Source organism: Leucoraja erinacea, chromosome 5 (genome assembly GCF_028641065.1).
Source record: "Leucoraja erinacea ecotype New England chromosome 5, Leri_hhj_1, whole genome shotgun sequence".
NCBI classification, from domain to species: Eukaryota; Metazoa; Chordata; class Chondrichthyes; order Rajiformes; family Rajidae; genus Leucoraja; species Leucoraja erinaceus.
This window is the reverse complement of record NC_073381.1, coordinates 70,678,624-70,689,648: the sequence shown is the minus strand read 5'-3', so window position 1 is coordinate 70,689,648 and position 11,025 is coordinate 70,678,624. Positions and strand designations below refer to the sequence as shown.

Genomic DNA, 11,025 nt, shown 5'->3' with positions numbered 1-11,025 from the left:
ACCGCCATGATGAGCTGACGGTCCCTTTTCTCTGCTGTATGATTCTACAATGCTTTATTTTGGAAATCTTACCTATTTCATAGCTAAATCTCAGGCTGATGTGAAGATCAATGGTGAGAAGAGTACTGATTGAAGGATTCAGGGTGGAATAGAAACATTGAACATAGAAACTTAGAAAAAAGGTGCAGGAGTAGGCCATTCGGCCCTTCGAGCCTGCACCGTCATTCAATATGATCATGGCTGATCATCCACTCAGTATCCTGTACCTGAACGTATGAAGAAGGAACAACTGATGGGATACCAGCATCCAAACACTGCATTTGAGAGACAAGAGAACTCTACAATAGTGCATGTAAGGTGAATTTTCCAACGGACGCATCCAGATTCAGTTTCTCCCCAGCTGTTATCAGGCAACTGAACTATCCTACCAACGACTACAAAGCAGTCCTGAAGTATTAACTACCCCATTGAGTCAGACTATCTTTGATCAGACGTTTAATAGATTTATCTTGCACTGAACGTTATTCCATTTGTCATGTATCTACACTGTGGATGGTGCGTGTAATCATGTATTGTCTTTCTGCTAACTGATCAGCATGCAACAAAAGTTTTTCACTGTACCTCGGTACACGTGACAATAAACTAAACGGGTCTCGACCCGAATCGTCACCCATTCCTTCTCTCCCGAGATGCTGCCTGTCCCGCTGAGTTACTCCAGCATTTTGTGTCTAAAATAATGCACGCAAATAATGTAAACAACAATTTCCAATTTTCCAAGAATATGTTATTATTAGTCTATTTAAAATCGGTATTTCCCGAATAATTAATTACACGAGGAGTTTTGCCTCGTTTGATCCAATTCAAGTGCTGCGCGTGTAGTTGATGAGCCTTTTACTAAATCAGCTGGATCGAGCGGCTTGTATTTCCGCCGGACTGTAATCATAGAGGGACCGGTGCCCTAGCAATCAAAGATCCTATAGCTTTGTTATAGGATCTTTGCTAGCAATGGCAACGCACAGGGCGCTGTTGCAACTGCGGAGTGCGGGACGTGGCTCGTGCTCCAGGCTCCCGCTGCGGTTTCCAGAGCGTGCACTCCGGGCAACGTTCTGGGGCTGGGCGGCGGCCACGGGTCCACGGGCGTCCAGGGAGCGACAGGTCCCGGGAGGCAACGTCTGCAGCTATGCACGGGGTCCGCCTGGCTACGCGGCCGCCAGTCGGTGAGAAATGCTGACCTGACATGACATGAAATGTGCATGCTTTCCTGCTCAAGAGGCGTTTCTTGAATTATGCCGAGTTTCCAACGAGATTTTGTCAGCGGGACAATGTATTCACGAACTCGCTCACTATAGGTTTCAGCAGGTTGCACAAAAAAGCTGGAGAAACTCAGCGGGTGCAACAGCATCTATGGAGCGAAGGAAATAGGCAACGTTTCGGGCCGAAACCCTTCTTAAACACAACAAGCTGCTTTCGTTTTGTAAAAATCCCGTAAGACAATAATCTCTCTCACGAGTCACAGCGCATGAAAAAGGTCATAAGGAGGTGCCAGCAGATAGTATCAAATATACATTTTGAACGTAGGAAAAAATGGCATTGCAGAATATCAAAGGACTCTGCCATATAGGTGAATGTAAATGGTAATATTTTTTGAAGGGGGTTGTTTACAGAGCCCTTCACATTATTAGGAGACTTTGTTGCATTTTACTGGACTTTGTCTTGAACTAAACTTCCCTTTATCATAGTGTTTAAGAGGGAACTGCAGATGCTGGAGAATCGAAGGTTACACAAAAAAGCTGGAGAAACTCAGCGGGTGCAGCAGCATCTATGGAGCGAAGGAAATAGGCAACGTTTCGGGCCGTCTGAAGAAGGGTTTCGGCCCGAAACGTTGCCTATTTCCTTCGCTCCATAGATGCTGCTGCACCCGCTGAGTTTCTCCAGCTTTTTTGTGTAATCTTCCCTTTATCATATATCTGAACTGTTGATGGCTCGATTGTAATCATGTGTTGTCTTTCCGCTGACTGATTAGCACGCAACAAAAGCTTTTCACTGTACCTGTACACGGGTAACAATAAACTAAACTTTCCTTCTGATGGCTTACCCATTGTTCAATTATTCTTCCTTTTTGTAAGGGAAGTTTACAGCCAATTTGTTGAAGCTGTTGCAGTCATCAAACTAACAGTGAAATAATCTGTTTTAATATATGAATATTGGCTTCAGTAGGTGAAGTGCTTCTGACAGTAAAATAGACATTGAATTATGTCATCCCTTTTAAAATCTGACTTTGCACACTTTAAGTACATGTGATATTTTCTATTACAAATCTCAAATTGTGGAGTATAGAGGCAAATAAATAAATGATGTGTCTTTGTTCCAAACATTATGGAGGGCACTGTAGGTGTTATCTTGTTAGAAATGGGCATTATCTGGTATTTACCCTTGCCTGAAAGCTGTCCAGGGTTTTGCTGCAAGCAGGTGCATACTGCTTGTATCTTGAAGGATTTCAATTGGAAACGAGCATTTCAGTTATCAGTGAACATTGCCACCTGACCTTTTGATGAAGGGCAGGTTAATGATGTAGCAGCTAATATGGTCAATATTAGATATGTACATGCTGGTTGGCTCCTTTGGTTACTGAACCAACATCCTTACTCTTGTTCTGATATCTCATGGGACAGGTGAGGAGTAGGAAATGCGAAAGAGGTTTGTAGCATATTGAAGAGTACTGTCCACGGTTATTCTCTTCGCTCACTTTGATTACCTGGAAAGTATTTGCTTATTTGAAAGAAAATATTTAACAAATCATCCCAGACATTTATGTTCTTGCTTTATAAAATGTTACTGTTCTTGAGAAATAATGCTTGGTCTAAATTAATGTTTGGCCAGACTAAGCTTGTATTATTTCATGTCAATTCTTTAGCACACTAATTTTGAAGTGGTATTGATGATTTTGCTACAACAGAAATGACATTTTTAGCAACTCACTTAAATATCAACTTGATTGTAGGTAGAAGAGAGAGGTTTGTAGTGGTAGGACAATATTCAGATTAGAAGCTGTGACCAGTGGAGTTCTGCAGAGATCTGTGCATGGACCTCTGCTGCTTGTGATTGTATATAAATGACTTGGATGTAGATGTGTTGGTTAGTAAGTTTGCAGATGAAACCGAGATTGCAGATGTCAAAGACTGTGAGGAATGCTGACTAAGTATGCAGCAGAATGCAAATCAGCTACAGAAATGGGTGGATAAATGGCAGATGGATTTTATCTGAGTAAATGTGATGTTTTGCACTTTTGGAGGTTAAATACAAGGAAAGAAATACAATTAATGGCATTGCCATTAGCATTGATGTTATGAGGGATATTGGGGTTCAAGTCCATAACTCTTTGAAAGTAGCAACAAGTAGATGGAGTGGTAAATAAGGCACATTGTATGTTTGCTTTCAGGGTATGGAGTATAAGAGTCAGAGAGTCATGGTGCAGCTGTATAGGATTTGTTTAGGCCACATTTGGAGTATCACATGCAATTCTGGTCACCCCATTATAGGAAGGATGTGGAGACTTTGGAAAGGGTACAAATGAGTTTTACCAGAATGCTGCCAAGTTTAGGGAGCAACAGCTTCAGAGAAAGGTTGGACAGACAGATGAATTTCTTTGTAATACTGTATGTTTTGGGAAAATCTGATAGAATTATATGAAGTTATGAGATGGGTTAGTCAATCAGAACCTTCATTCCCAGGATGGAACAATCAAATCCTAGGAAAGAGTTTACTCCACTCGTAGCTTTCAGGTGAGTGGAGTAAACTTTAATGTAGGTGTGCAGGGCAAGTTTTTACAGAGAGGTTGGCGAGTGCCTGGAACGTGCTGATAGTGTTGGTGGTTGAGGCGGATATAAAAGAGGAATTGAAAAGACTTTTGGATAGGGATGTGGCTATACAGTGAATGGAGGGATGTGGATTATGTGCAGGGAGATAAGAGATGGTCATGGCATCATGTTCAGCACTGATATTGTGGGCCAAAGGGTCTATTCTAATGCTGTATTGTTCTATATGTGTATCATTGCGTATAACCTACTTGAACCCCTCCAATCTAGCTTTCGTCCCCTCCATAGCACAGAAACTGCTCTCCTCTTGAGGAAGTCCTCAACGACCTCCTCACCTCTGCTGACTCTGGTTCCCTCAATATCCTCATCCTCCTCGACCTGAGTGCAGCCTTCGATACAGTGAACCATAACATCCTGCTCACCAGACAAAGACCTCGGCATTGAAGGTTCTGCACTCAGCTGGCTCCGTTCCTACCTTTCCAACAGATCCCACTTCATCTCTCTCCATAACCACACCTCTGCTACAGCCACAGTCACTCAAGGCGTTCCCCAAGGCTCCGTACTCGGCCCCCTCCTCTTCATCATCTACATCCTCCCCTTGGTCAGATAGTCCGCCACTTCAACCTGGACTTCCACTGTTATGCTGATGACACCCAGATCTACCTCGGCACCAAATCCCCCCCCACCCCCCCCCCCCCCCCCCCCCCCCCCCCTCTCCCATATCAACTCCTGTTTGTCAGCTATAAAAACCTGGATGCAACATAATTTCCTCAAACTCAACAGCGATAAGACAGAATTCCTCCTCATAGGCTCCAAAGCCACACTCAGCAAAATCAATAACCCCACTCTCACCATCGACGGCACCACTGTCTCCCCATCTCCCCAGGCCCGCAACTTTGGCGTGATCTTTGATTCCACCCTCTCCCTTGAGCCTCACATCCGCCATGTCATTAAAACCTCCTTCTTTCATCTCCGTAACATCGCCAAACTCAGACCCTCTCTCACACCTCCCGCTGCTGAAAGACTCATCCATGCCTTCATCTCCTCCCGACTGGACTATTGCAACTCGCTTCTCCTTGGCATCAGCTCCACCTACATCAACCGACTCCAACTGGTCCAGAACGCAGCCGCCCAACTCATCACCCACACCAAATCCTGGCATCACATTACTCCAGTCCTCAAACAACTTCACTGGCTTCCCATCTCCCACCGGATCACCTACAAAATCCTGATCCTCACCTACAAAGCCCTCCACCATCTGGCCCCCCCCATATCTCACTGACCTCCTCGCCCCCTACCAACCCTCACGGTCCCTCAGATCCACATCAGCCGGTCTCCTCTCCATCCACAAGTCCAACCTCCGCAGTTTTGGGGACAGAGCCTTCTCCAGGGCAGCTCCCAGGCTCTGGAACTCCCTCCCCCAACTGATCCGCAATTCCGTGTCCCTCACCACCTTCCAGTCCCGCCTCAAGACCCATCGCTTCACCTCTGCCTATCCTTAGCCCCACGTCCCCCTCCCTTTTCATCTGTGCATTAATTGCCTCATATTGTGTTTTGTATTGAATTCTGTCTTTACTTTGTGTACTAGTCATGTCTCTACTATTTATTTCATTCCCCTTACATGTTTTTCATCTACTTGCTAAATTTTTGTAAGGGGTCTTTGAGACTCTTGAAAGGCGCCCATAAATAAAATGTATTATTATTATTATTATTATTCTTGATAGAAAAACCATGCTACACTAAAAGAAAATATGAGGACTATTGTGATGTTTTTCTTTGGTTCATTTAGGAGGTATACCACATCAAAGTCAACTGTGGACCCTGATGAAATGAAGACATTTCAGGCCTTGTCACAAAAATGGTGGGATAGTAATGGTGAATTTGCAGCTCTGCATGCTTTGAATGATCTTCGTGTTCCTTTTATCCGGTAAGGTTCCCATTCACAGCTTCCATTATGATGATTGTGGGGAAAGTGTTTGTTGTGAGGCAAATGAAACTTTACACTACTCGTAGTTTACTCAACTTTATTTAAGCTTTAAGAAACTTATTTCTTTAATACATAAACTCAGAAATGTCTGGCAAACATGGCTGATTCCGCAGGCCTTCCCGCCCGAAATACTTTGCACATGCGCATACTCTGGAAAAGCCCCGCACATGCGCACACTCTAGAAGAGCCCCGCACATGCGCCCACTTCAGTGTTCAAATGTGCTTAATTACTTGTGGCAAAATGTTAAATTGTCATAAAGGTGCTCAATGTACAAGAGCATGGTGCTGCTATTCTTCATGGAGATACACGAGATATATAAACTCTTTTGTTGATTTATTTATTTGTGAAAATGTTTCATCTGTCATTGGTGTTATTGTTTAATCTTTATTACTCACTATGTATTTCCCCAAATTCCCTATCACCCCTGGCTTTCTCCATTGTTCTCCATCCAGAGAAAGGTTGAACAAGTTAGGGCTTTATTCTTTGGAGCGCAGAAGGTTAAGGGGGGACTTGATAGAGGTTTTTAAAATGATGAGAGGGATAGACAGAGTTGACGTGGAAAAGCTTTTCCAAACTGAGAGTAGGGAAGATTCAAACAAGGGGACATGACATGAGAATTAAGGGACTGAAGTTTAGGGGTAACATGAGGGGGAACTTCTTTACTCAGAGAGTGGTAGCTGTGTGGAATGAGCTTCCAGTGAAGGTGGTGGAGGCAGGTTTGTTTTTATCATTTAAAAATAAATTGGATAGTTATATGGATGGGAAGGGAATGGAGGGTTATGGTCTGAGCGCAGGTATATGGGACTAGGGGAGATTATGTGTTCGGCACGGACTAGAAGGGTCGAGATGGCCTGTTTCCGTGCTGTAATTGTTATATGGTTATTGTAAAGTGATATGATAAATATTTGTTTAACACCTCACTCTTCTGTGTCGCCACACATAGACAACCTCATTGTTTATTAAGAGTCCCTATTCCCACCTTAGCTCTCCATTTCTATATTGTTCCAGGAATTTTCATTCTTTTTACTCTGTAAAACATTAACATCTATTATTGACTATTACCAGCAATTTTATAACCTGTGACTTAGGGCACCTTCATCCATGGGGTGAACATACGGTCAGAATTTGGAGCAGCAAACTTAAGACTTTGCGTTGTTTATTCCATGTTGAACTTTGTAGATGCTTTCCTGAGAAATATGGATGATTTTGTTTTCTGATCATTTTCTAGCGATACATTATTGACGTTCAGTGAAAAAATGCACTTAGGACATCCCCTTCAAGGTTTCCGGATTTTAGATGTTGGTTGTGGAGGAGGACTACTAAGTGAGGTACAATAAATACCCATGAAAGAAATGAACCAATTTACTGTCTATATAAAGATTAGAACACATCTTCCTTGTATCAATATAGCACCCATTGAGCACTAGATTGCAATATGACTTTTTTAATTGATGGAAGTGGCTTAATCCATTAGACATTAATATACAGTGTGCATAAAAAATAAAAAACAATCCCAGGTTACCTACTCCCTCACACCACAGTCCAAGTCTTGTGTGTTTCTCACATTTACTGAAACAAAAGTGAATTAATTCAATCCGGACAGGCTTCTCTGATCTTGAGCCTCAAATCTTTAACAATTTGATCTTTTGAGAAATCTCCACTAAGTTAGCTAGAGATTTAGTTAGGAGGTAGTTGATGATTTTACTTTTTATTTCCTTAGCCACTAGGTCGACTTGGAGCAGTGGTGGTTGGAATTGATCCTTTAGAAGATAATATCAGAACAGCAAAGCTGCACCAATTATTTGATCCAGTGCTGAAAGGGCAAGTAGAGTACACTGCTTGCTCTCTGGAAGAAATGGCAATGGAGGCAACAAATACATTTGATGCAGTTGTAGCTTCTGAAGTTGTAGAGCATGTTAACAACTTGGAAATATTTATTAAATGTGCTGCACAAGTGTTAAAGGTAAGATGTTTTTGAAAAATAAAAGTGGTTTATTCAGTCATTCATAAACAGTGGTTGTAACTTTTAAGACCAGCACTTTCTGATGAGTGGTGGTGAGAGACTGTTTGGGAGTATACATGCAGTGGGGATAAAATGTAGGACTAGGATTTAGTTTAAATGCATATTTGATACTTTTGCTTCCTGTTTAATAGTGGATTATACTGTAACTAAAGGTATACACAAAATGCTGGAGTAACTCAGCGGGTCAGGCAGCATCTCTGGAGAGATCAAATGGGTGACGTTTTGGGTCGAGACCCTTCCTCGGTCTGAGTCTTCCTCAGTCTGAGGAAGGGTCTCGACCCGAAACACCACCCATTCCTTCTCTCCAGAGATGCTGCCTGAACCGCTGAGTTACTCCAGCATTTTGTGTCTACCTTTGATTTAAACCAGCATCTGCAGCTCTTTCCTAAACATACTGTAACTAAATGCAGTTCGTGCTCGGGAGTATAACCCATCATGATACAATTTAGGTGACAGTGCTGTTTAGCTACTATAAGTGCTGGGAAGTGTACTCTGGACATTTATCTTGCCACTTTTGTCATGAAGTGGAATAGTCAAGATTGCCCTCCTTTATCTTAAGACTGTAATTTCAGGGATAAATAAATATATCCTCAATAGTAAACTGAAAATATTTATTTCTGGGGGTATTGTTCACAATACCATAAATAATTATTCTAGGGCACTGTTTATGACTAGAAGGCTATAAAGATCTTGGGCTTTCTTTTAAGAGACAAAAGCAACTAAGATCATGCCTTTGTCTAGAGACAACATGTTAATAATATGATTTATTATTAGTGTATTGTGCTATCTCCAGGTACTTGATGCCTGAAATCACTTGCTCTCTTTCAAATAGCCTGAAGGATCCCTCTTTATCACAACAATTAACAAAACAATCCTGTCCTATGCAATGGCAATTGTAGCAGCTGAATATGTATTGAGAATTGTACCAAGTGGGACACATGAATGGGAAAAGTTCATCAGCCCTGAGGAGTTGGAGAAATATCTAACATCTAGTAAGTACAATGGAATCTAAATGGTAAAGGTGGAGTTATCAGCCTTTCAAAGTGTGAGGGAAAGCAAGGCCTGCTGCTTCACATAATAAATGTAAATCATCAGTAGCAGAGCAATCTTTTTTTATTTTCTATAGCATGCAAATCACACCATTTTCATTAGATTGGGTGAATGGAAAAACCTCTGGCCCCTACCTCTGACATCAACATTTTTTTTTCTTGACTTTCTCCTTCACTTTGATTTGCCCTTCACTTTGATTTGCCCTTCACTTTTATTTGTCCTTCTCTTTACTTCAAGACAATAATTAACAATATTATGAAATAGCAGAAAGGCAAAAGTGTGTTTGTCTGAAGCTAACCACTGATGAACAATTTTTTTAAAGTGCTTTTTCAACATGTTATTAATATGACTAGTATTTGGGAAGTGTTTTGATTCCACCAATAGATGTGAGTGCTAGGTGAACACCTACAATTTGAAGATTCTTAAGAACAATTGGTAATTCGATATACATAAGCATTCAAATGAGCAGTATTTTTGTTTTGTAACTGAGATAAATGTCCTTCAATTCATCTGGAATAAAGCCTTTTATTCATCAAAGTATTGCAGCCTTTCCCTATGGTACTCTTTTCTCTTTATTCCATGCATTTTGGGGAATTTAGGTTCATTTGGAGATGTATCATGGAAACAGGCCCTTTGGCCCACTGAGTCCATGCTGACCACCACTCACCCGTTCACACCAGTTCTAAGTTATCCCACTTTCACATGAGTTGATCTCCCATTGTTGTCCAGTGACACAAACAAGTTATTGATCATTTATGGTAGTGGAATTTCATCCACTATTGTAAGAAAAGTTACATTGACACTCATATTTTATCAGAGGTTCTATTATGCCTTCAATTTGTGTCATTAAAGTCATTTGAAAATGCTTTACTTACTATATTTCTTTGTGCATTTCAGGTGGACTCACAGTTGAGGCTATCAACGGAATGCTGTTTAATCCCATATTTGGTACCTGGAGTTGGATTAATGATTGTAGTGTAAATTATGCTCTGCACGCAGTGAAAAGTAAAGTAGCTGAGCAATCAGATTTTGTCTCAGAAAGTAGTAACGGGAAAGATAACGATTCTGACCAATCTGAATCTAGTAGTTGCTCCAAAGACAAATTGTCGAAGGAATAATTTAATTCATTTGTGTCTCAAAAATACTGCTGTGCTAATGTTTCATGATTATCTCCATCATGCATTCAAAACCTTTTCCAAGCTGCATGAAGATATTTTACATTGACAAAAATAGCACAATTTTCTAAATGTAACATATAGATATGTAACGTACATACTGATATCACTGACGTAAATATACTATACAAATTATTTCTGAAAACTAGTATTTCGGTATGACTTTTGACATGCTTTGTTTCGAACTATATGCTTGAAATCTAGATGACACTTTCAGACTTGTCTTGCTTTTTTGTAATTTCCTCAGTCAATCTAGCCTCTGTCAAAGTCCTTCTCTGATTCACTGCCTCCCATATTTCCAGAACTGCTCTGATTTAACAATGTTGAAATTATGTTTGTATATCAAATTTATCAAGAGTAATATCAAGATTACAGGATTTTGTTAATCAGGGATTATTTTTACATTAAACAGTGATTTTTAATCTGCTTTTGGCTGTTGATGTGTTCATAATTATGGGGGTTTATGGAGTATTGAGTTCTGTGCATTTACATTTGATAATTTTCAACACTTACCAGTGTTCTGGTAGCTGCAAAATATGATTTCACTATATCATTATAGTGCAATTGCTTGGATTTCCTTTGGTCTTGTGTAGTGCGGCTTTCATCCCTGTAGTTTTGCACATGAAGGCAGTGAAGTATCAGTGTGAATGTAGAGCAGCTATGACCCAATTCAGATCTGGGATGAAAGGCTTATCCTTGTTCTGGATTCTGTTGGTGTGGGTGAGGCATTCCTAAAACAGTACTAGAAATAATGATGATAACCTAGAAATGAACCAAAAAACTCAGATCTACATTTTGTATTGATGGCCTTTCATCAAACAGGAAGAAATGAAGTGTCTGGGATGATGGTTACTTTAATCTTTAGACCATATAGTAAGGAAAATTACATTGGCATGCTTTTTTTGTATCTTGTCCATTTAATGGCAGAACTGTTAACATGCACATCTGTGTGTACTTGAAAATCAGCAGTTAAC

General features: G+C 40.7%; 1 protein-coding gene across 1 annotated transcript; it reads left to right on the top strand.

The window, feature by feature from the left end:
- The first annotated feature begins 952 nt into the window (after window positions 1–952).
- Window positions 953–10,477, top strand: coq3 (coenzyme Q3 methyltransferase). Its single transcript, XM_055635870.1, has 6 exons — window positions 953–1,217; window positions 5,605–5,742; window positions 7,032–7,131; window positions 7,524–7,766; window positions 8,659–8,818; window positions 9,774–10,477. The coding sequence occupies exons 1-6, from the start codon at window positions 1,006–1,008 to the stop codon at window positions 9,992–9,994; spliced, it is 1,074 nt and encodes a 357-aa protein (XP_055491845.1). The 5' UTR covers window positions 953–1,005; the 3' UTR covers window positions 9,995–10,477.
- The last annotated feature ends 548 nt before the right edge of the window (window positions 10,478–11,025 follow it).

What these genes read in the sequence shown, in the direction of transcription:
- coq3 (XM_055635870.1), top strand. Translation starts at nt 1,006, where the DNA reads ATGGCAACGCACAGGGCGCTGTTGCAACTGCGGAGTGCGGGACGTGGC. An exon ending in CTTCGTGTTCCTTTTATCCG is followed by an intron (nt 5,743 to 7,031) that starts GTAAGGTTCCCA and finishes ATCATTTTCTAG; the next exon opens with CGATACATTATTGACGTTCA. An exon ending in GAGGAGGACTACTAAGTGAG is followed by an intron (nt 7,132 to 7,523) that starts GTACAATAAATA and finishes TTATTTCCTTAG; the next exon opens with CCACTAGGTCGACTTGGAGC.